This window comes from Xenopus tropicalis, chromosome 6 (genome assembly GCF_000004195.4).
Source record: "Xenopus tropicalis strain Nigerian chromosome 6, UCB_Xtro_10.0, whole genome shotgun sequence".
In the NCBI taxonomy this organism is placed as follows: Eukaryota; Metazoa; Chordata; class Amphibia; order Anura; family Pipidae; genus Xenopus; species Xenopus tropicalis.
Genome location: NC_030682.2, coordinates 128,196,035 through 128,222,624, shown reverse-complemented (window position 1 = coordinate 128,222,624; position 26,590 = coordinate 128,196,035). Strand labels below are relative to the sequence as shown.

Sequence of the window (26,590 nt, the reverse complement as noted above, 5' to 3'; positions counted from 1 at the left end):
TTGTAAGAAGGCTGCTCTCCAGTGTGAAGGGGAGGGAAAACAAGGGGTGTCCAACCTGACACTCCCAGCACAGCACTGAAGCCACCCTGGGAGTTGTAGTTTAACAACATATTTAAGATTGTTTCTCGGTGCAATATGACCTTTATTTAATCTCTATATGTCCTGAATAGACGCATTTAGTACTTAAGGGTCCAGGCATATTGTTTGTGCCATTGTTTTCTGTGCTGTAATAATTGCTTGCAGATTTATTCAAGTATGGCAGACTTGCCAGCTATCTGCCCCTGTGTGAGCATATTGCTTTATAAAAATAACTGTGGTTATTCTGGTCTATACCTTTGAGCTATTCCTTTACTAATTAATCTTGCTATTAAGGTATATTCTGGGTGCACCATTTAATGCTGCTGGCCCACTTGCGGGGCACCAATCGTGCACATCCGTGCTCTTCAGAAATGCTTCAGTATACGTTATGAATGTAGTGTTAGGAGCCATCTGCAATATTGTAACAGAACTCTTCCAGCTGCCATCTTCCCCCTTTTCTTACAGGGCACATAGTAATAATGTTTATCTTACAGCAGAGCAAGTGGCAGCCAGCCAGGCTCTCATTCATCTTCTACTGATAGCACTAAGCAACAGTAACTGCACCCTTTACAGATACCTTATTGAATAACACATTGTAGTCATGCCATGCAAATCAACTTTCCAATATACATTATCTTCCATTATTATATTAAAAAAGGGGGAACTTCCCCTTTAACAAAGGATACTATTTTTATAATCCTAGTCCTTCCATAAAAACCTGTTACCTGAATTTATTCTAGCAAAATCATTATGATTCATAGTAATCCCAAAATACTTCATTTAATATTCAGGCTCAAAATGTGATTTATTTGGTCAGTAATGGATGTTTTTTGTTCCCTTGCAACCTGAACAGGAGATTTTATTACCTCTAATCTCTGATTATTGCCTTGGGTACTAGAGATAATCTCCAGGCAAGCCCAATGCTATTCACTGCAAAAACACATTAGGAGACTTCCTTGTAATAGTGACTGGGCATCTGCAGATTTATTATATCTAATATATCTTACATACATACATATATACACACACACACAAACTTAGCTTTTATTAAACATCATATAAAGGTATCGGGCCCCTTATCCGGAAACCCATTCTCCAGAAAGTTCTGAATTATGGAAAGGCCATTTCCCATAGACTCAATTTTAATCAAATAATTCACATTTTTAAAAATGATTCCCTTTTTCTCTGTAGTAATAAAACAGTACCTTGTACTTGATCCCAACTAAGATATAATTAATCCTTATTGGAACCAAAACAATCCTATTGGGTTTAATTGCTGTTTAAATATTTTTTTTTAGTAGACTTAAGGTTGGAGCTCCGAGTTACGGAAAGACCCCATATCTGGACTACCCCAGGTCCCAAGCATTCTGGATAACGGGTCCCATACCTGTATGTATAAAAAATATGAAATAGGTGCCCAGAACCACACAACCAAAAAAAAATGTACATACAATGAAAGTGGTTTGCACTCCATATCTGTGTTGCTCTTATGAAATAAGCACTTTGAGAAACATGGATATTTGGAGTGCGGGCCACTTTTATTGTATGTATGTGTGTATGTTTATGTATATATAATATACACACAGCACCTTTTGTCTTTCCATTGTATACAGTATAACCTAAGGTATACAAACAATATGGGAAGACAGTAGATCAGTGGGTTTTTCTTTTTTAGATTCTTTTGCAGTATTCATTTTAAAAGCCTCCCTGTTTTAGTGGAGTGATCCACATCCCCCTGCAGGGAGAATATAACCTCTGGCACCCTATAACACACAATGAATGGCTGCAGCATAGCTTTGCTTCTGTGCTGTAGGCTTGTCTTGTTCCAGTGCTCAGCAATCCTCTTTACAGACTTTGAGCTGTTTGTGTGCCTTAAAACTCCTTTCAGCAGAAAAAATCTTGTTGCTTAAAGTAGGTGTTTTTGCTGGCAGGAATAGGTGGCATATGCACCCAAACTTTGCTCTGCTTCTGTGTATAAAACATTGGGTAACTTTATACTCCATAAGTCCTTCGGATGTCTGGCTCGGCATAATGTTATGCATATCTGCAGATAAAATAAACCATAGCTCTTTGTTACAGTTCCATAAACACCTTTTAGGAGTTTCCTTTAGCTCGTTCTTTGGTAGAAGAAATCCAGGGACTCATAGAATATTTAGGAAGGTTAGTAAGCAAAACTAGCTATTTAAAGTTATTGGCCCAAATCCGGTGGGGATTTCAAGTCTTCGGTCATTCTATAACATACTAAAAGTTAACCTGAAGGTGAGCCACCCCTTTAACATTAATCATTCTTTAAATTCCGAAGTACTTCCTTCTAAGGCCATTGACACACAAGGAGATTAGTTTCCCCGTGATTAATCTCCTCTACCAGTGGCAACTAATATCTTCTGTAATGTAAATTGCTGGTAGGAGAACATATTTGTTGCTTCGACTTTCCAAAGTCATCCAAAATGTCCTCGCAAGGCAACTTCGGAAAGCTGGAGCGACACATATGTTTTCCTACTGGCGATTTACATTGCCGCTGGTAGGAAATCATTCAGAGGAGATTAGTTGCCAGCGCTAGAGGAGATTAATCGTGGAGCGACTCATTTCCTTGTGTGCCACTGGCCTAATAGTGGGTCTCTATAACTTGACTCTTGCTGTAACAGACTATTGTGCTACTCTTGAGGCCCCTCTGGTTCTCTGGAAGAGATTTCCTATTGGGTAGCATTGTTCATGCCATACATGCTGCCAATCTTGAAGCAATTCCCTGGCACCAGAGATAATCTGGCTGTCTGTGTCCTTGTATATTGCCTGCGAGGTTAGAAAGCCCTGTGTGTTCCTATTTAGTCTCTGTACTGGGTTGGCATCCTTGGACAGAGGTCTGCAAATTTAACCCTTGGCCGTCGAATAATACTTTACAGCTGCAGTACCAATTTGTTTCTGGAAATGTTCCGGAGAAGCCGTCGTTGTGTTGGAATAGTTACATTATTAAATATAGGGTGGGGGCAGCAGTTTCCCCATGTGTGCGTAGTTGCAGTTTTCTTTTTGCTCTGTTGAGTTTCTCCTCTTGCATCTGGTGTGGGACTTACTTCCTGTTAATCATTTGAGTTCTGGCCAAGTTCCTCTGATGTAGAACAAGTCTGCTCCTGTTTTGTTTCCTACACAGACATTGGCTCTGCTAGGGCCGATCCATAGATCTTTAGATAGATGACAAACAAATTGCGTTAACATCAGCTCTAGAAAGTACTTTATACAGCACATAAACGTAATTTAAGGTGGCCATACACGGACCGATTTTTTACTTACAAACGACCGATTCCCGAACGATCCGATGCTATCGTTAAGTTATCGTATAGTTGGTGGTGTACGAACGATCGTCGGCCCACTAAACGAGCCGACATTATCGTCCCCAAAATCGATCGGCCAGGTTTAAAAATTTTGGTCGTTTAACGATAAAATCTGCCAGTTGGTGTGAGTGTCAGACATTTGTCTTTCAACGATTGTTCTCTGCGCATGTCACGATTGCCAGCAACGACATCGATCGTACGTAGATGTACGATCGTAGGTATTTTACGATAATGATGCGACAAAATCTTTCCCGAATTATCGTTGCCCGTGGATGGCATATCGTATGGGAACTCGATCGCCATACGATCGTTTGTCGATATAATCGTCCATCGCACAACGAGCGAAATCGCCTCGTGTATGGCCACCTTTAGTCACATGTGCCTCAGGACTTGTATCTGCCTAGCTTCCCACTGGTGCCTCCCATGGCAGGTTTTTATTTAAAGGGGAACTGCCATTGATATCAAATATGAATACAAATGTGTATTAATTCTTTCACAAATAATGCTTACTATTTATAGTTTTTTAAAGAAAAAATTTAGCGAGCTTCATCAATCTAACATACTCTCTACTGTAAATACCCATGCTGCGTGTCAGTAGTGCATTTCCAATTGCTAAACATCCCTATTAACATCAGCCCAGAGCACACTGAGCATGGGCACTGGCACTCAAAAGAAGGCACCACAGCATCCCAGCATCCGAAGATGGGGAGCTGGTTTTTGAGGGCTTTTATTGTTACTTTTCTAGTGCTGCTCAACCACTTGACTGGTATAGTAAGTGCAGTATATACAGTGCAACATTTCTACCAGATTGCTTTTTAGGGTTTAGTTCTTTTTTAGGATTGGAATCACACTTCCCATTATTTCTAGGTAATAAAAGGGCCTAGGACTATTATTAGATAAGAGAAAATAAATATGCCTAACAGTGGTCCTTTTATTTCCATGAGTTAAGCAGCTAAGCTGCAGCTGAGATGATTTGGGCTTTGGGCATAGTTCTATCCCAGGAGCTCTGCATGGCCTAATAAGGCTTGTGACGCTTTCTCTGTAAAATTAGCTGGATTTGTTTATTACTTTACTGTGTGGATTCCCAAAACACAGCTGCCATTTCCAGTGCTTAAAGCCAGCGAGGGGTGAGTCTTCACAGAGTCAGAGAGAAGGTATGCAGAGTTCAGAAGCTGCAGGAAAAGGAAGAGCCATTGTTGGCAGCTCCTGAGGAACGTCTAATAGGAGGGTAATAAACTTACAGCCTTCCAACTGTTGTGAACTGCACAGTGCCGCATTGGGGAATAGCCTGATTTGGCCCAATATGTTGTTGGCTGATCCAATAAATTGACAAATGTATGCCCAGCTTTGCTCCATACTGACAGACTGGAAGACCTTGCCAGCGGTGCTTGTGTCTGGATAACTGGTGGGAATGGCAGATCCCTCTGTGCAACCATAAGGACAGAGAGAACAGGGAATGTGTTATTCACTTGTGTACATTTAAGACATATACCTCATAGTGTTTTCTTTTGTTTTTTACCTTTTGAATATTTCATACGTTTCAGATGACGTGATCCAAGATATAGCTTGCTTAAGTGACTACCCTGGCTCTTAAAAGCACAGGGAGGCAGTCATTGTAGCAGTAATAGCTTTTACTGACTGCCAGCCAGCAATGAGCTACAGGAATGGGAGGGTCTTAAGAACATGCATATATAACTAACCTATAAATTTATTTTAAATAGTGTTAGTGGCCCTTCTGCTGGTGGCTGAGGATCATGGATTGTCTACTGTTGTATGACATATTATATGGTGTGTCATGATGGAGCGTTGTGTAACTTTCGGCAGTGCATGTGTAAATAGTGGTTGGCAGTGTAGGGTATGCCAGGAGCTGTTAACACAGAAAGACGTACTGCCTTTATATTGGTCACACCCTGCTAAATATTATCCTTGTTTATAGTCTCCGAACCAGGAAGTGAGTAGCATGCTGGGAATTTTCCCATGCCAACCATTACATGCAGCTATGTTCTTGTACACAAGCACCTTATAGTAATACTGTTGTCACAGTGCTGTGATTGTATTTTGTAGTCATGTTGGCACAGGGTGCACTCCTCTCTTGGCTTTGCCCACTTATTCTGCTGTAGGATAAGTAACCCTGGCATTTATTACAGGCCTGGTACGTCATGCCTCTGTCCCCTTTGTGGGTTAGGGTTGGGTGCGAGTTTTTTCTGATCCGCATATCGCTTCTCTACCTCATCCAGTCATGTGTACATTTCCTTAGATCAGATCCCATGAACCATGCACACTGACCCTGTGCCAGTGTATCTACCTCTCCTTGAAAAAGGCAAAGTACATCATTTAACAGTAACTGATTAATAACGTTGCATTTCTGTAGTTTGGCCTTTGGGTAGATTTTATACCCATGTGCCTTCATTTTTACAGCCCTCATACCTCACCTTTATGTTAACTTTTAATATGTCATGCAATGTCCTATTCCTAGCAATTTTGCACTTGGTTTCCATTATTTATTTTTCATGTTTTTTTAATTATCTGTTACTTGTTCTTCTGCCTTTTTTCCAGCTTTGAAATAGGGGTCACTGACCCCAGAAGTAAATAACTATTGCTCTGTGGGGGTACAATTTTATTGTTATTGTTACTTTTTATTATCTTTTTATGCAGGCTCTCTTCTATTTGTATTCCTGTTTCTTGTTTAACCCACTGCTTTGTTGCTAGGGTAAATAAGACCCTAGCAATCGGACAGCTGCTGACATACCAAACTGAAGAGATGCTGAACAAAAAGCTAAATAACTGAAGAACCATAAAAAATAAACAGTGATGACCAATTGCAAATTATCTCAAAATATCAATTTCTATATCATACTAAAAGTTAATTTAAAGGTGAACAACCCCTTTAACTAAAGGGTAACACTTTTGCATGGCAGACTGCAGAGCAGACTACAGTCATTGCAGTGCCACTTCTTATTTATGTAACGTTCAGTTTGTTTACATTTGGCCTGCAAGGTATCTCCAAGGCATGGTTCCCTTCATTCGGAAGCAGTTGTCCCTGTCGGCCAGAGGCAGACTTTACATCAAAGGTAGACGCTTGAAGCGCCTTAAAATACCAAGCCATAAAGCAGCTATTTTGGGAAGGCTGGCTCTCATGCACACTGCTCTTTTCTTGAATATATGGTTACCATATCTCATAGAGGTAAATATGTTTTGTAATTATATATTCTGTGATGCCTAAACATTCCTTGTGACTCTTTGAGATGCCATGCTGCTTTTTAAGTTCCCTAAATAAATGTTAGTCTCGTGTTTCCTCTATAAATAGTGCCATATATTACTAACAAACATGAAGAGCCAGGTTGTGCCTGAACCTGTGCCAGAGACCTCTAACATCTGCTTTGGGCTCTGTATTCTTTCTGTATATATCTTGTGTACTGGTTACTGCTAATTACTCAGTATTTCCCCTGCTAACTACCAGTCCATACCCCTGTGTACTAACTGGGCATTCAGACAGGCTTCAAGTTCTCTCTGGGATTTCCATGGATGAAGGAGAGCTATGAAAATCCTAGCAGAGGAACTGTTTGAAAACAAATATCCATTAAGAGCCTGCATACTTCATATCCGTTATTCGCTGCAGCCTTGAATAGCATGTGAGTGAGATATTTTCCTGTTTAGCACATGGAAGAGAAGAATCCTACATGGAAAAACACTAATGTCCTCAGAAACCATTTTCAACTTTGTTTTTCACCAAGGCCTCACAGCCTTATTATAGTAACCAGGTCTTGCCCCTTTCATCAGCAGTCAGACTACAAATCTCTAGTCTAGCAGATAGTCTGCAGATATTATCTAGTAATAGTCTGCAGATAATACTAATATAATGGTTTAGATTGTCAACATGGAAAAGCATTCTATCCAGTGCAACCATCTATCTAATCTACAGTATCTTATAGAATGAGCAGTTGTTCTTCATTATTTATTTTGTATAGTTTCTAAATTATTTGCCTTTTTCTTCCAACTCTTTCCAGTTTTTAAGGGGGAGAAAAAAATGTATTGCTCTGTGGGGCTACAATTTTATTGTTATTTTTGTTTAGGCCTCTTTTTTTGATATTCCAATGTCTCACTCATACCACTGCTTTCTTTGCTAGGGTGTGGTTTGAAGGGCCTAAATAGAAAAATAAATAATATAGTAACAATAACAATTAAACTGTAGCTTCACAGAGCAAGTGTGTTTGTTTTTACTCAGGGGTCAGTGACCCCCATTTGAAAGCTGCAAAGACTTAGAAGAAGGCAAATAATTCAAAAACTATGAAGAACAAAAAATGAAGACTAATTGAAAAGTTGCTTAGAATTGGCCTTTCTATAAAATACTAAAAGTTAACTTAAAGGTGAACCAACCCTTTTAGTAGATTGTGCAGGTTGTATCTGTAATAGTTTCTAATACAGGTATGGGACCTGTTGTCCAGAATGCTTGGGACCTGGTGTTTTCCAGATCTTTCTGTAATTTGGATCTCCATACCGTAAGACTGCTAAAAACCATTTAAATATTGAATAAACCCAATAGGTTTGTTTGGCCTCCAATAAGGATTAATTATATCTTAGTTGGGATCAAGTACAAGGTACTGTTTTATAATTACAGAGAAAATGGAAATCATTTTTAAAAATTAGAATTATTTACTTATAATGGAGTCTATGGGAGGATGGCCTTTCTGTAATTTGAAACTTTCTGCATAAGGGAACCATGCCTGTATAAGGATATATTTCCCAGCTGATTCCTGTTAGATTATCATTGTTATTGTATCTAACACAGTCCCAGTAATAGGGAAGCTTGGCCTGCTTGTTGCTTCATTGCACTTTCAAAATAAAAGGGCTTTTAAAGCTCCGACGGTTTTGTGTACCAACTGCTGTGCCCCAAGGAATCCATGCTCATTCTGTATGTGGCCCAGTCGCTCCCAACTCTATTAAAGTAATAAACCTGCCATTCACTAGAACAAAATGCCGCAGGCTGTGCATCGGTTTCCTTATTATTAGATTCCGGATATGCAAACAAAGCCGGGGAGTTAGGTAGAAAATAATCATCATAAGCCAGCTCTTGTGCCAACATGGAAAATAAAATTGTTTGCATACTAAGACGAGCTTGTGCCAGTGGGAAAGAGCCACGTACTCTGTTCTCCAGACAGGATTCAGAATTCTGTTGCTTTGCTTCAGTTTAATATATCCCTGGAAAAGCTGTGTGTGCTGGGAAAAAAGGCTGACGAGGACTGCATGTTCAGCAATATGGCTTTGTAACATGGTAGGTGCCCTAGCTGTGAGCTGCTCTGCACCTAGGTGCACATCTATGCGCTTCTGGCTACCGCAGCTCTGTCATTGGAACCCTGTATTATTCTTGGTACTCATTGATTGTCAGTGGTACGATTCATTATAGGCCCGTGTAATCATTAGAGCTTACACCATCGGGAATAATATATACATCTAGATAGCTATCGAGAGACATATGTAGATAATGTGTTTGCCTGTATGTTTTTTTATTAGTCTTAATTGTATGGCATGGCGCACAGTTACAGAAAGATCTCTTAACCAGAAGACCCCTGGTCCCAAGCACTCCAGATAATACATCCCATACCTGTGCTGTATTTTTCATGCTAAATTCATGTCCTTAAACTCTTTGTTATCTGCACAGCTGCACGTCTGTGTAAGTACTGTCTCTGGGGTATTCTGATACTTAAACTCTGCCTTTGATTAGATCCCATAAACCATGCACACAGGCACTCGGCCAAAATTGGATTCCTACAAAGAAAAGGCAGGGGACACAGATTGTAACAGATTCTAGTTTAAAAAAAAACCAAAAAACTTTCCAGTAGTGTTTTATGGAGTAGAATTCTTTTCACAAACTGGGCAATATGTTTTAGTTTCCACCTTAAAAAATGTAAGAGAAAGGGGGGACTGCTAGGGATCTTGTGCATATTGGCTCCCAGGCAGGCCTGGAATGTGTGACAATGGAGACAACAATGTTCATGAAAAAGCACCTAGGATTTACTGCTTGCTTGACATAATGCTTAATAATGGGTTTCATTTGCATTAGGGTTCCCTTGCGTAAGTGATATATATGTATGTGTGAATCTATTTTTATTTGCACAGTGGAATTAGCAGGCGATTAAGTAAATGTGTAGGTTGTTCCAAACGTTGGTTAATTGGATTTAGGTGCACTGTTCCTACACGGCCTATGTAAATGCCTGAGATATTCATTAGCTCTTATTACCAGTACATTGTTAACAATTTGGCTCATTATCACACCAAGAAACTGTACAGTAATTACCAGAATGTTGTGCTCTAATTTCAAAATTGATAGTTTAGACTGTAAGCTCTGTAGAGCAGAGCCCTCTGTACCGTCTGTATCAATTAATATTAGAAATGACATACAATGTTTGAGGTATATTATTCTTTACCCTTTTATTGTACATCTAAATCATCATCATCCTCGTTACACTTTCCCCATTTATTGGGCCCGCCCTGGAAACCCCATGTCCTCTACTAAAGGGCAGAAGCTGCGTCTGTGTCTGATACAGGCCTGTAACTGGGGTCTGCAGGGAGGCACCTAAATTGTTTGTTAAAGGGGGTTTTTACCTTTAAATTAACTTTTAAGTATGATTTAGAGATTGTTATTCTAAGATAATTTCCAATTGGTCTTTAGTTTGGGATTTCTGCAGCTATTTTGTTGCTGGTCTCCAATTTAACTTAGCAATGGTTGGCAGTGGTTTGAAAGGGAGACGGAAATAAGAATAGAGGAGGGCCTAAGCAGAAAGATAAGTAATAAAAAGTAAAAATAGCAATACATTTGTAGCCACACAGAGCAGTAGTTTTTTGACTGCTGGGGTAAATTACCCTCATTTAAAAGCTGGAAAAAGGCAGAGGAGGTAGGCAAATAATTCAAGAAACATAGAATATAAAAAATGAAGACCAAAGTTGAGAGAAAAGAGTAGGCTATTCTATAAGATAATAAAAGTTAACCTGAAACTTTAATCCTTATAATTATTGCAGAGAAACTTGCCTGTTTGAGTTCACCAGTGGGGGTGCAGGTAAGTACCATAGGTATGTGGGGGGAGTCATCAATGTTTTACTACCTGCCCACCAAGAAGGAAAAAACTGAGGTGACAAAACGTGCAGAATGGCCCCTGTGCCATTAGGTGGTTGTACAGTATGGCTGCAAGGCTTTTCCTTTGCTCTATTACCCCACAGCAACTAATCAGCAGTTATTGCTGGTCTGATGCTCTTAGTATCAGGAAATACAGATCGGCTGTGAGTTACCAGACGGTCACCTTTTGTTCATGTAAACATGCAGGAAACCTATGCGTGTCCCTCGTCTCCTTTATCCCTGTTTGTCACACATGGCTGCTTTGTTTTGTCTGGGAGTCTCTGTGCATTGGGGGGCCCCGAGCCTCCACTGGGAGAGACGTGCCATGCCCACAGCAGCCGAAGCACTTACTGTAAATGCATACAATATGCTCTTGTATAAATAGTATATTCTGTATAGCCTCCATGTAACCACATGCTGGAAGCCCTGATAGAACATTAACATAGTCATAACATAGCCTGGTTCCATGGTGGCAATCCTCCTCTCTCTTTTATGGCTATTGTTTAACCGTATTGCTTTGATATGGTATTCCATACACTGTGCTGCCACCGAAATGTCTGTAGCCACGGATTAGAGGGATTTCTAAAGCACTGGTAGCCATAGCTACAGGGCAAACAGCAGGTAGTGATTGAAGTAAAAGCGCTCCCATCAGCTGGCTTAAATGGAATTTTCTGTTCTGTGAATTCTGTCTGCTCTTATACACGCACTCCATGGAAAGCCGTGACGTCTGCACCGTGATTTTGTGTGAGCGTGTCCAGATCATTTGCCTCTGCTTTAAAGGGATGAGGTATGTCGGCCGAGGGTCCCAGGAAACTGCTGTGCTGGGGGGTTATTTAGGAAACAAATAGATGACACGTAAAGATGAGCTCTTGCTCGCAAGGAGATTATCATATCCTAGTGCTCGTATGGTTATCTCACACAGGCATTATGGCTCTGGTCGGCTTTATAGAAGAGAACCAGTGCTTTTGTGATGTCACTCTCGGGGACATTGCACCTATTTACAACTATTAACCCATTTTATGCAGAGAAGTGGGGAATATACAGAGCCAATAAATGTAAATAAATACAACCAATTCAATTCTTTAGTCCAGTTATAGGATCCATTATCTTAAAACCCGTCATCCAGAAAGCTCAAATTTACGGTGCAGCCTTCTTCCATAGACTCAGTTTTAATGAAATAATTCAAGGAGGAAAACAACCATATTAGGTTTATTTAATATTTAAACTATTTTTTGGTATGAAGATCTAAATTAAGAAAATATACCTTATCTGGGAAACTCCAGGTACAGAGCATTTTGGATAACAGATCCCATACCTGTATTAAATGAAAGCTGGTGACCTGTGTAGCTGAATCGGAGCCATTAGCTCACAGTGTAAGTGAGGAGACCAGGCAGATGGATATGGGCTTTTGAGGCCTTGGTGCCCTTGGTTGAAGTTTATTTCCCCTCCTGAGGTGGGGTAATTTGATGTCTGGTTTTTGTCTGCTTAGTCCAGTGCATTTCAGACTTGTACTGTTAATATATAACTTTGAGAAATTCCTGTCAGGGCAGATGCATATCTTATTTGAAAGTCACTTGGACTGGAATATTTTGGCACATAACATATCTACAAGAGATTCTAACCTCACCATAGCTATGGCATGCTTTGTTTTGTAACGTGTAATGATTAACCAAAAGCACTTTAAGTTGCCATAAAGTGTATATGTCTGTGCTATGAGCTGTTATGTGTGTGTGTGTGTGTGTGTATATATATATATATATATATATATAATATATTTGGGTAATTTGCTCTGATTACACCAATCATGCAGCTTCTTCTTTAAATGCTACTTGCATGTAGCTATGAAACAGAGCCCTTGTGTCAGTACCACTAGTAAATAATCCCATGAGAGACCCCAAGGAGCTGCAAGGGCCAAAAGTATCAGTGGGTAGGTATAGAAATTTGATAGAAATGTGTCCGTATCGCTGTAGGAGTTTCAGGAAGTGGGTAAGAATGTGAACTATCCCCCATATTCTGGGTGAAGGTCACTCAAATAACCCAGGTACTTTCCATTGAAGATTATGGGAAGGGTTTAGTATTATAAGGACAATGCCTGTCTGATTTCCAATAAGATTGTGTTTACTTACTGGCTTTATTCCAAAATAAATAAATTAATTAATTTGCTAGCAGAATTATTACTATTATTATTTTATAAAGCACCAACATATTCCACAGAATTGTACAGCATAGAATGATTCCTACATGAAAAATACAGCTTTCGTACTAACTCATTTGTCACGTATCTGCCTCCAACTTCCTTTTCTGAAACCGTGGGGAATGAGTTTCCTGATATGCTCACATCACAAACTTGCTGTCTGAAACATGTTGGAGCGGGTGCTGTTTATTCCTAGGAAAGAGGGGTTAGTTGGATGGGTGGAGGTTTAAAGGAGACATATTGTGTGTGCCAGTGAATTATACTCCTCTAAACATAGAAGGATTGTGCTTAAAGTTGTGTTTCGGACTGATTTATTGAGAAATTCCCCCAAGACCCTACTAGTCCCGCCTACATGTTCCACTGCACTGTAGGATAAGAACCAATCAGCAGCTAGGCTGACCTGATAGGGAACTGATGCCTGTCTTTGCTTGTGTGAGTGCAGGCTGCTGCTGACTGACTTTCTCTTGAAGCATTAGCACATACCTGCCCATTTTACAAACAGTTACTGGAAGGCACTCAAACGTCATTTTGAAAGGGACTGGAATTTCCAAAATGTGTTTTCTCCTACTTTCAGCTTATTTACAGCTGAGAAATTCACCTTCATAAGAGGAAATGCTGATTATATGTTACTTATCAGAGTATTGTAATATGAATGGAGCATAAAGTCCTGAGCAGGAAGTGCATACACAGCAGCCGGGGGCAAGCCCCAAGTGGATAAAGCGCCAGTGGTTAGTATGGAATCATCACTAGCACATGTTTTAAAGGGAATGTTTGTATGGCTTGCAGGGTGGCTGATTTGTGGCAGTCCGGCATATTGTGTAGCTGTTGTGGCTTCTATAATGATTTTAGTGTAGAAGCCAGTTAAATTGATTACAAAAACCCAACCACATTTTGGGCTCTTGACAAGGCAGGGCAGGTAAGATGCATCCGTACGTGACATCCCATGCAAAATATTTATTTTATATGAGTTGTACTGAAGGTTTTTTTATTCATCAAGCTGCGGACTCTCCTCCAGGAACAGTTTGTTTCTCTAACACTATCAGCAGCCACAAACGTTGCCTTGCATTCTTTACTCCATGTACCCAACCTTGGCCCAACAGTGTCCATACAGCCTTGAGATGGCAGTTACATTGCCAACACTGCCCTCTTTGGTGGGTCTATTCTTGTTTATTGTGCTGTTTAATACTCGGAGAGCTGTCTTGTCTGGTATCGAACTAATTATGTGCTCTCCCATAAACAATTTGAACAACAGGGCCTCATCAGAAACCTACAGAACTGCACTGGTGAGTCAGTCTCTATTGCTCATCTACTCACTGATCCACCCACGCTGCTGTCTGTCTGTCTGCCTGCGTGTAGGTCATCTGTCTGGGCCAACCACTCGGGCCCTATGCAGGCAGGACTATTAATACATGTGTATGTGCAGTTTTGCACGGCCAATGCTGGTGCTAGTGTGTGGCAGCTTTATGAGGATTTGGTACTTTTGTTAGTATCATGTTTGCTTTCCCATTCAGGGCAATTTGCTTAAATATATACATAAATGTTTTAATGTAGTAAACTATATATGCTTTAAAGTCTTAATAGTACAGTCCAATAACTCTGTTGGATCCAGCCATTCGGATCGCACAGGATAACTTTTAAAGCACCCACGAGCCCTATAAATGTAGTTTATTATGGGTTTTGGATACCTGTATCCGCTGAACTGCACCAAGTGTCTGTGTTACACAAGTGCTGGCATTTCTAATTAAATTCTATTTAAAATGTGTTGACTTTTTCCAGGAATGTTTTGGTTCCTTGAGGAAGTATTACTTTTATGACCATCCTTAAACTAAAACAAAACCCCACACCAGACTACATATGAATTATTACAGGGAAAAAGCTTTAGGTTCTTGGTTTACATTATTCACTAAAGGTCAGAAAGATTTTGTGTTAGCATTAGAAAACAAATCCCTTCCATTCCAAGAGCACTGAGATGTCTGGCAGTACAGGTATGAGACCTATTATCCAGAATGCTTGGGACCTGGGGTTTTCTGGATAAAAGGTCCTTCCATAATCTGGATTTCCATACTTTAAATCTACTCAAAAATAATTTAAACATTAAATAAACCCAATATAATTGTTTTGCCTTCAGTTAGGATTAATTATATCTTAGTTGGGATCAAGTACATGTACTGTTTTATTATTACAGAGAAAAGGGAATCATTTAACCATGAAATAAACCCAATAGGGCTGCTCTGCCCCCAATAAGGGGTAATTATATCTTAGTTGGGATCAAGTACAGGTACTGTTTTATTATTACAGAGAAAAGGGAATCATTTAACCATTAAATAAACCCAATAGGGCTGTTCTGCCCCCAATAAGGGGTAATTATATCTTAGTTGGGATCAAGTACAGGTACTGTTTTATTATTACAGAGAAAAGGGAATCATTTAACCATTAAATAAACCCAATAGGGCTGTTCTGCCCCCAATAAGGGGTAATTATATCTTAGTTGGGATCAAGTACAGGTACTGTTTTATTATTACAGAGAAAAGGGAATCATTTAACCATTAAATAAACCCAATAGGGCTGTTCTGCCCCCAATAAGGGGTAATTATATCTTAGTTGGGATCAAGTACAGGTACTGTTTTATTTCTATGAAGATTTTCATTCATCCAGGTCATGGTATATCTAGTATAAATAAATTTGAAGCAAATGGACTTGTTTAGTAATCATTGAAGACGTTTCACTACTCATCCGAGCAGCTTCTTCAGTTCAACTAACATCTGTACCCCGGCAGTTTCAGAACTCTTCACACATCCATTCATGCAACTCTAACAAGTAACACCTGTTTGAAGAGTTGCATGATACTTGGGTAATCCTTTCAAAGTAACTCCACAGCATTCACACCTCTGTGAGTTTCAGATGTCACCTTTCTGAAGAGTTACATAGTGCCATTGTGATTGGATTAGTGGAAGAGTATATATGCTAGGACTTCCCATACCAGTCAGCTGAACTGAAGAAGCTGCTCGGATGAGTAGTGAAACGTCTTCAATGATTACTAAACAAGTCCAGTTGCTTCAAATTTATTTATACTAGATGTACTGTTTTATTATTACAGAAAAATAGGAAAAAGGAAATCCTTTTTAAAAATGTAAATTATTTGATTAAAATGGACTCTTTGGGAGATGGCCTTCCCATAATTTAGGGCTCTGGATAACAGGTTTATGGATAACAGATCCCATACCCGTATAATGTTTTTGATTTTTTGTTGTTGCTTTAAGCCCACCCTGTAACAGAATAATATGAACCATAATAATATAGTTGTTCTATAGAGGTAACACCACCATAGCAGATTATTTCACTGTCTGGCTAAATTCTAAACTGACTTTTCTCTTTACTTTCAGGTTTACTTTGACAGACCAAATAGGAGCAAATACATCGCCCGACTGAGAGTAGTTTGGAAGTAGGATTTTATTTATTTATTTATTTTTTTTTCTTGCAAGTGGGTTGAAACTTCAATCTGAGCCACAGTGAACGCTTTTAATTATGATCTGTGCTATGCACATAACTAAATGAAACCGTAGTGGCATAGAAGACATGAGTTTGCATCGCCAGATGGGTTCAGATCGGGACCTACAGTCGTCTACTTCCTCTGTCAGCCTTCCCCCTGTGAAAAAGGCACCAAAGAAACGGAGGATGCCATGGGGATCTATATTCCGCAAGAAAAAGGACCCAAAACGCAAATCAAGGGATCTGAGCGTTGGCGTAGATGGGATTGCAAGCATAGAAAGCATTCACTCGGAGATGTGCACGGACAAGAACAACATATTTGCTGCTGTTTTGAACTCTTCTGAGAACGGAGTCATTGCCTCTGCCAGCAAGCAGAATGGAGACTTTATGGAGTGTCCCTTGTGCCTTTTACGGTACTCAAAGGACAAGTTCCCCGAAATAATGACCTGCCATCACAGGTCGTGCGCAGATTGCTTGCGCCAGTACTTAAGGATAGAAATTTCTGAAAGCAGGGTCAACATCAGTTGCCCAGAATGCTCTGAACGCTTTAACCCTTATGACATCCGCTTAATACTAAATGATGATGTGCTGATGGAGAAGTACGAGGAGTTCATGCTCAGGAGGTGGCTTGTTGCAGATCCTGATTGCCGGTGGTGTCCAGCTCCAGACTGTGGGTAAGTCACACTAGCCTTGCTGTTGGTAAGCTACACAAGTTATCTACTATTCCTATGTGATGTATGCCTATAGGCAAGCTAACATGGCTCCATTATATAGGGAATTAAGTATAGTAACTTAGTGTGTGCGTAGGTGCCTTATACAGTGGGAGCCCTGGAGAGATGTATGGGATGTATGCCTATAGGCAATTTAACATGGCTCCATTATATAGGGAATTAAGTATAGTAAGTTAGTGTGTGCGTAGGTGCCTTATACAGTGGGAGCCCTGGAGAGATGTATGGGATGTATGCCTATAGGCAAGCTAACATGGCTCCATTATATAGGGAATAAAGTATAGTAAGTTAGTGTGTGCGTAGGTGCCTTATACAGAGGGAGCCCTGGAGAGATGTATGGGATGTATGCCTATAGGCAAGCTAACATGGCTCCATTATATAGGGAATAAAGTATAGTAAGTCAATGTGTGCGTAGGTGCCTTATACAGAGGGAGCCCTGGAGGGAACACATCCTCGACACTGGTAATAATTTCAGGGCTTCCTTGCATCTTGTACTTTGCACCTTGTACTTTATTCAGTGAAACAAAAGCAAGTGGCAATTCGGTGCAAGGCACGTACATTAGAACATATTCTGTGTTAGTAAATGAGTCCAAAGGCCACTAACAGAACAAGAATGTAAAGTGGCGGTGCCGGGAGGAGAGTGGTAGTAGAAGCCAGTGCCGCTCTGCAGAAAGGTACAGAGTTGGCGAGCACAGGTCACCCATGTTTTCATTTAAATGGTTAATGGATTGATGGGGCAGGAAGTGATATTAACTCTGCATTTAAAAAGCAAAGATGAAATGTAATGCTTGCCCTCCAAATCAAACAGCCAATACTTGCATTGTAAGCAGCAAGATGCAACTCGAAGCTTATCTGTACACCACACACACACTCTGTAAAGGGTAAGTATCCCATAGCAAGCAACCAGCAGGTACAATGTACTGTTCAGCTCTTTAAACCCAAATATGTAATTGTTTACTGTGGGTTGCTGTTACTGGGCAGTGCCTTTTATTACATATGGGGGGTTGGCTCCTTTTAGCTCTTTTCAGCCCAACTGTCAGTTTCTTTGCTACATACTCGGGCCCTCTGTATAGAGTGCAATACCCTGCATGTAGAGGGGTGGGAAGAGGCAACTGAAAGCAAATGGCAAATTTTCCGGAATTTTTGTCAACGTGCTGATGCTCTGATAAGAACAGAGAAGTGCAGTTTCATGTTAGTTCCTGTGTGTCAGGGTTCTTATCTCTATCTGTGGGCAAGTTCTGTTCTGTGCATTTGGCACTTACCTTCCCTATATCTACAGCCACAAGCCATTCAACCCACAGGCAAAGATACAATAAACTACAAGTTACTGCTAAACCTTAGGTGAAGGTTGTTGTATATTCCCATATATGTAAGGAACAAACAATTCCTAAAGCCACCGTTTTAAAATCTCAAAAGTGTAAAGCAGGGCTGGCCAACTGAAGGTCCCCTGGCCCACTACAACATTTCTATGTCCCCCAGACTGCTGCATGGACCCCCTTGCTTGACACCACTTAAACATGCAGACCTTACTGACCCCCTCCTTGGAAGAAGTTGAACAGCAAGAGGCTACCAGCAGGGTGATCTAATGTAGCAAATATTTGCCCCATATAGTGAAGGCACAAAGATTTGGGCCAGTTAATAAATTGCGTGTATTGCCCTTGCAAGGGGAGAGGTGACATTTGGGCAGGACACAATAGTGATCTTCTATAGTAGCAATACACACAATGGGCAAGGCAGGTGTTTAAGGAATACTGTCATGGGAAAACATGTTTTTTCAAAACCCATCAGTTAATAGAGCTTCTCCAGCAGAATCTTGCATTAAATTTGTTTTTCAAAAACACAAACAGATTTTTTTATTTTGAAATTTTACATGAGGCTAGCCATATTCTTCATTTCCTAGGGTGCCACAGCCATGTGACCTGAGCTCTGATAAACTTCAGTCACACTTAACTGCTGAGCTGCAAGTTGGAGTGATATCTCACCCCCCTCCCCCCAGCAGCCAATCAGCAGAACAATGGGAAGGGAGCAAGACAGCAGCTCCCAGTAGGTATCAGAATAGCACTCAATAGTAAGAAATCCAAGTCCGGCTTGGGACTCCCCCAGTTACATGGGAGTAGGAGAAACAATGGGTTAGCTGAAAGAAGTTCTAATGTGTAGCGCTGGCTCCTTCTGAAAGCTCAGACTCAGGCACAATGCACTGAGATGGCGCCTACACACCCATATTACAGCTAAAAACAATACATTTGTTGGTTCAAGAATAAAATATTAAATGATAGAGTGAATTATTTGCTATGTAAACAATGTAATTTAGAAGTAAAAAGTGTAGCATAAAATCATGACAGAATCCCTTTAAGTATAGGACTCCCTTGCTCCACAGTGTGCCGTGCCTTGTACGTCAGGAGCCAAACTGGGTGCACTGGGCAGGTTGGTTTCTGACGCCTGTATGGATGAACACAATTTAGTCCATTGTGTATGCCATTTTTATGGGTACAATTTTATGCGTCTTTTAGCTCCTACCCCTGCACCTAGCAGTGATAATGATTCTGTGTTTAGTATATTCCTTCTGAGAAAGTGCAGTGAGAAATGGGAAACTTTCCATACTGCTTATCCCAGGTTTTCCCACTTCTTAAATCCCCATCGAATCCTCAAATAAATATATAAATAACCTCCCCATTTCTACAGCTCTCTGCTATTTCCGCTCATTCCACCTGAGCCTGCAAACCACAGGGCCCCCTCCTACAGGCATGGGCTTTATTCCATCCTTTATTACAGTGGGATATTCCTGTACAAGCCCCCAGCGTTCCCCCTAATGCTCTGTTTGTTATTAAAGCAGTGCATCTGGCCGGCCAGCCCATGCTTGGGAGTCTTATTTCAACCTGTACATTTCTGTTCCGCCTTAGACATGGCTGAAATCTGTCAGCACTTCCCCAAGCCAACAGTTCTTATGTAGTCATTTGCTGTTCATAGGAAATCCACCCTAGTAGGGTCTCCCTCCCCAGAATCAAACCAATTGAAACATTCAGGCTTATAGAAGAAGAATGAAATGTATTACTTAAAAAAAAATTAAGAGGTTATTTGACAATGACTATTTGCCTCATGATATTGGCAGTTTTTTCAGCGCTTATATTTACTGATGCCGGAAGCGTATCCTGGTGATGTAGCTCAGTGTGCCAGGAGTACAGAACTAAGCAGAGGATTGGCAAGAGACATTAGGGGGCATTCAAATTGTGCAAAATGCAAAAAAAAAAGGCCCCACGCATTGGGCAAGGTGCAAGGAAAGGCCACAGTCGGCACACCCCTGGGCACAACTTCTTTTAAGATAGCCATATATGTTGTCCATATACTTGCCATTTTAAATGATCAAATTAGCCCAATATTGTCCAACTTATGTGGGCATATCAGGAGAAGATCCACTTGTTTGGTGTCCTTGCCAAAAAATGGTATCTTCTCCCAATATGCCCACATAAGTTGGACAATATTGGGCTAATTTGATCATTTAAAATGGCAAGTATATGGGCCTTCGGACTGAATCAATGAGCCGTTGTGGTCCCTGATGGAAAAATCAAACTTGACCAATCAATATCTAGCAAATCGGGTAGGCCTGTCGGGGGAGGGGTGGTGCCCAAACACAGGCACATAAGCTGCCGAATCAGTTGAAAGGACCCAAATGTGCAGCTGAAATCTGCCCCTGGCTCCACCAGCCACAACAAATACTGTCACTCGCAGGTACAAAGTGGCGTGTGTTGCCCTAGCATTACTGGGGAAGTGACGCGGGTTTATTTTGTGCACTGAACTTAGGCGCTCTGCATATTTGCTGTACTCCAGCGCCACTTAAACACTTACTGGGTCAACAGGATTCTTTCAGTCTGGAATCTGCATGCACTCAAATGGAAAATGACCCACAGGCCTTGTGCAGAGGGAAGTCCTTTCTTCTCTAACAGCACTAATGATATAAATATGTTGCTGCAGGGTTCTCTATCTGCACAGTCTGTTCCTCTCATTCCCCAGCCTGACTGATTATTATGTATCCATATATAACAGCAGTTGTTCCCAGCCCATCAGGGCCACCCTGTAGCACCCTGAAGTAGCGGGAAGGTTGGTGTGCATTGGAAAAAAAAATCACATGTAATATAGAAAAGTACCAATAGTACCTACAATGAATGTACTTTTCTTGTATCCTCACCAGAAATGGGAGCCAGTGACACCATCAGTAGGGCAAGTGAGAATGCCCAAAGCCTCCCCATGTACTCACGTTCCAAACCACAGCGATTTTGTTCAATAATATTTCCACATACAAGAAGCAGGGAGCTCCGCAAGTCTATAGTGGTTAGGACTTACCAGAGAGGTGTGCTGTGATGGGGCTGGTACCCTGAAATACTCCTTGGCCATATGGGCTAACCTCATGGTTATAAATAGGGTGCATTTATTGCAGCATGAAACCGTTTTAAAGGGGATTTGCACCAATATTCTCACCGTGTAGAAAAGGTCTATACAAAGGGCGAGGCAAAGGCTGTGGCTAGAATATAATCGCAGCTCAGAATTCCCACTAATGCCCCCCTCAAATTGCAAATGTGTGCTGCCTCTGCATTCTGGCCAGGCTCCCTAAGGAAATCTGGCCATAAGGGCAGAAGCAGAGGGCAGACCCGTGCCAAGGCAAATGTCTCTTAGCATGTTTTTCATGTAGAGTTGGGCTGCCTTCACCATTCTTTCCCATGGCTGAAATTCTGAATGTGCTCCTTGTTATAAACTGGCCACAAGACTGGCAGTGACCTTGCCCTAATATTGCTGCTCCCTCTGGCAACATTACATAGCAACAGCGGCGAGAGTTAATCTCCCAGCATTTCCTGCACAGCCATCTGCTTCCTTTCCATGGGCGCTGGATTTTCCCTCTTCACCTGCCTGCACCGTGTCAGCAGTCACAGCATTTGCCCCGGCTTCTCTCTACCCCGTATATGGAACTGAATGTTTAAATGTTGTTTTACTGGTAATGGCAGGCATTAACCTGCGCAGTGCCAGCTCTGTGTAATAATCATTGCAGGCAGGACAGATTTCTGCTCTGAAATACACTAGCTGCTTTATGGGAATGGAGGCGGAATAAAGAGAGTTTAAGAAATGACAACAGTTTAAAGTAATACATGCGGGTATAAGGGCTGCTGGGGGAAGCGCTGATTGGTAAATAAGCAAGGTTCAAAGGCAAGTATGAATGGAGAGTGTTCTTCTATTTATGGAAAACGCATGATATTTTGGCTCCTGGCAAATACACAATTTTCCCCTCATTTTGGAAGACTTTCAATTTCACAAGAATTTCATGTTAAGGGAAACTTTCCCAGATTTTGGCTACTGGCAGCTTAGCCATTTAATGAAAGAAGCAGGTGAGGTATCTCCCCCGTGTGGCCTATAGAGATGGGTGCAGTTACAGCACAGGGCCCACGCCTGCTCCTAGCTCTCAACCAGTCCAGCACGTAAATCCGGTTCAGAGAGTTTCAGTACAAACTGTGCAGCACGTCCCAGGGAATCGCTCATATGTCTGCTTAATAAGGGAGTCAAGCAATGGAATCAGGAAGCAGTAAATCTGCCCTGGGCAAATGGGTTATGTTTTAAATACAGTATGAGGGTATAGTAGTATGTGCTCTGCTGTGTTCATTCCTAGGTGGAAGCTGCCATGCTGTTTGCCTGTGCTGAGGCTCTTTATAATGAACTGTTTGTAGAGGCAAACAGTATGGCAGTTCTCTTTGATATGCAGGGCACAAGGTAGGAGAATGTATAAAGATATGCTGAGTTCCAGGGTGCCAATGGCTCGCTTACTCTTTTCCAGGTTTGCCGTGATTGCCTTTGGCTGTGCCAGCTGTCCAAAGTTAACCTGTGGCCGAGACGGTTGTGGGACGGAGTTCTGCTATCACTGTAAACAGATCTGGCATCCAAACCAAACATGCGACGCTGCGCGCCAAGAGCGAGCCCAGAGCTTGCGCTTGAGGACAATCCGCTCTTCTTCTATAAGTTATAGCCAGGAATCTGGAGCTGCAGGTAATTGCGACTGCTGAGCCCTGTATATCCATAATCATTACATTGGTAGCGCACAGCTAGAGCCGCTGGCACCTTCACACGCCGTAATGTGAACGTTCCACCTGATGCGCATATCATTTCTGCAACCTCCAATAGTGTGTAGCTGTGAAATATGGGCAGCGTCTCATAGGCTTCCAGAGAGCCAAGTGCATAGCAAGTGTGTGGCCCCTTCATCCCTTCCCCTGACAAAAACACTAACACATTAGCCACTAATGATTTGTCTTCCATGGCACTTCTCTGCTGCCACATGCTTACTACACTCTTGCTATTTATCTACCCCCCGACCCAATTACACCCAGCTTGGCCATCCACATTCAAAACCAATTATTATAGCAGAATGACCAATAGCAGGAGGAAAATACTTTAAGCCATTCCAAGATAATCACACTACAGTGTTGCCATGTTATCAGGGCCTGATGGCCTTTTTGTGATTCATATTGCACATAAAGGCTCTTTATATTAGTTTGTGGCTGTTATATAGAAGGCCACTTTGCCAGGCTCGGGAACTTTTATTTTCTTGGTGTCTTTTGCACATGGCTTGCCATTCCCTTCAGCAGATGGGGGCTGTCAATAAAGAGATGCCTCCTAAGTACATGTATTACTGCAGAAATTCTGGCTAGGAGCCCAGTGTGCTGAGGGAACTTTGTAATGGGATATATCTGCCATTCTCAAGCACTTCCACTGACATGGGAGCCTGCAGCAGGATACTGTAAGGCAGAACCTCAGCCATTCACCTTGGAGAGGGTAGATGGGCACGTGAGTCACTTTGTAGTAATGTAGAATCTCCCTCCAGCTGGGACACGCTTTGTGCCTTTGCCTATTTCCATTTCTATGCATTGGAAGCAGCAGCCATTTTTGTTGCTGGAAGAATTTTTTATAGAGCCAGCTGAGCAGTACTCTAAAGTAATAAATGGATAAATCCATACTAATGATGTGAACACGTTGAGCAGAGGGTGTTGTACCATTGGTATGATTCTAGTGATGCCACATATATACCACTTACACATGATGTTCTGTTCTTTGTCTTTGTGCCCAGCGGATGACATTAAGCCTTGCCCTCGCTGTGCTGCCTACATCATCAAGATGAACGACGGGAGCTGTAACCACATGACGTGCGCTGTGTGCGGCTGTGAGTTCTGCTGGCTCTGCATGAAGGAAATCTCAGACCTACATTATCTCAGGTAGGCATTAGCCACGTTACTTGGGCGCACCTTGTGTCACTGACTCTGTAAGAGCCGGCGCCAGTCGGATTTGGCGGATGTATCAGGAGCGTGCCCATGTGACTGGCGTAGGAAGCGACTGTTCTACTTCGTGCTGAATCCTCTCTGCCTCGTGAACAGGATTAAGTATCAGGACAATCTGTCAATTGACTCATGTAAAGCACCTCCTTACGGCTCATTCACAAAGGCAACGTTGTCAGCTTTCAGTTTTATAGCAAACTAATCTCGTTCAATTGTATTTACATTTCCTATTAATTCAGTCGGGGGATAAAAGAAATGGGGAATAAAGGTGAAATGTAAAAATCAGCTTGTACTGTGCAATAACAAACCTTGATTTCTTATGCTGTAAAAAGCCAATTAGCCGACAGGTTATACATGATGGGTAGCTCGCAGGCCATCAGTTCTAGCAACTGTCTGTTGGTTTAAGGTTCCAACACCCTATTTGGCTTTTAATCTTGCTAAATAAACTCTAAGTGCTGTATTAACCCCTTCCTCTGGGGGCTCTGGGCCTATATAAGGAATGTTGTGCACTAGAGATAAAATGTTCTGCATCACTGTGCATCTGCTGGTCCTAGAGCTGCTTTTGTCACCCATTGCTGTTCTGTGGCATGTCGTTGGGGGATAATTGTGGGTCCAGGGCCACTCTCCGTGGTAACTGCTTCTCTGACTTGTTATTGATTCTTACAATGTCCTTTGTTTTCTCAGTCCTTCTGGATGCACATTTTGGGGGAAGAAGCCATGGAGCAGAAAGAAAAAGATCCTCTGGCAACTAGGAACCCTGGTGGGGGCACCGGTGGGCATAGCACTGATAGCTGGAATTGCCATTCCTGCCATGATAATTGGCATCCCTGTATATGTGGGACGAAAGGTAGGTCACCAACTGTGTTTTATATATGTGCTGAGCAAGGCTAATACCTAGAGAGAAAGTTTTGCCCAGAGTTGTTGGTCATCACCAATGTGCATAGCTTGGCACAGATGGGCAATGCACCTCGAGGTGGCACCCCTTATGGCTCAATTGCTGTGAGAGTGAAGGAGTTTTGGGAGCGGTCACTGCTTATAACTGAAATGTTTTCACTTTATTGCTTTATGTTATTATTTCCTGTAACTGAGAAGCACAAACACAGGCAGTGACAGTTTGTTAGGAGACTGAATATAGGTGTTTATGTATGGGGAACTGTGATTCTGTAAGTTACCCACAAGCCTCTCTATTTTTTTTTTTTTTTTTTTTTATAAACGAATAGGCCTCGGATTAAGGAATTCTAATCATGTTAGCAAGGAATTGTGGGATGAATAACCAGCCTGACCATAATATGAGTTAATTAATGGCATGAAATGTGTTTTCTCACAGATTCACAATCGTTACGAAGGCAAAGACATTTCAAAGCACAAGAGGAATCTGGCCATCGCAGGTGGTGTCACCTTGTCTGTCATTGTGTCGCCAGTTGTGGCAGCAGTAACTGTCGGTAAGTGTAGGCTCTGCAATGATAAACATTCACTTGCATAGTTCCAAATGCGGACTTGGCCACGGCCAGTCACACTGCCGATCACAGCTGCTGCAAAGGCAAAAGCTGGGCATCCCATAATAAAATCAGGATACAATTATAATAACATTCTTCTGCTGTCACCAAGGTATCGGTGTTCCGATTATGTTAGCCTATGTCTATGGAGTGGTCCCCATCTCACTGTGCCGAAGTGGCGGCTGCGGGGTTTCTGCTGGCACCGGCAAAGGAGTCCGGATTGAATTTGATGATGAGAATGATATCAATGTCGGTGGCACAAATACCGCTACAGGTGAGAGAGGCCAACAGTGTTCTCTATAAAGGCAGCAATGATCTAAATAATTTGTGTATTTCTGAATAGAATTGCACTCTAGGTTCACCCAGACTGAACCCACAACTTTTAGGTTACTTTGAACAGAACTCAACTAAATCCTTTCTCCCCCTGTGCAAATTGTATGCAGGGAAAGAATTTGGGGGGACTGTTTTCAACAAAGACATTTTTAAATGATTGTTTTCTGATTTTTTTCCCCCCTTCGTTTCCTTTAAATATAATTGTGTATCATAGTGGGAATGTGTATGCAGCACAAGTCCTGCCCACAACAAGAGCAAATGTACAACTGTTAGTTACTTCTGCTTGAGCAGCAGCTGCTGGTAGAGGGTGATGGGAGTTGTAGTTCATCAGTGGCACCTTTCTGGGACTAATAAGCGGAGGTAGAAAGTGGCAGCTCCTGTTTATGATAAGTATGTTTGATCTGTCGGTGGGTGATGGGGTGGTCCCTCAGTGGCGGGATCAGACGGGGGATGTGCTTGGGGAGAGAGAAATGTTCCATATAAGGAGCGATTACCAAGCAGAACCTTCTGGTCATGCTAAAGGGAAATGCT

The 26,590-nt window shown here is 41.6% G+C and overlaps 1 protein-coding gene across 3 annotated transcripts in view; it reads left to right on the top strand.

Annotated features, from left to right (window-relative positions):
- Positions 1–26,590, top strand: part of rnf19a (ring finger protein 19A, RBR E3 ubiquitin protein ligase) — a 43,829-nt gene that overhangs the window by 13,094 nt on the left and 4,145 nt on the right. For 2 of the 3 annotated variants that reach the window (XM_018094531.2, NM_001123427.1), the window contains 6 exon segments: positions 16,093–16,872; positions 22,742–22,950; positions 24,026–24,170; positions 24,915–25,077; positions 25,558–25,672; positions 25,839–26,000. In XM_018094531.2, coding sequence (XP_017950020.1) covers positions 16,286–16,872; positions 22,742–22,950; positions 24,026–24,170; positions 24,915–25,077; positions 25,558–25,672; positions 25,839–26,000 — 1,381 coding nt within the window. In that variant the 5' untranslated portion in view covers positions 16,093–16,285. 3 annotated transcript variants of the gene reach the window in all.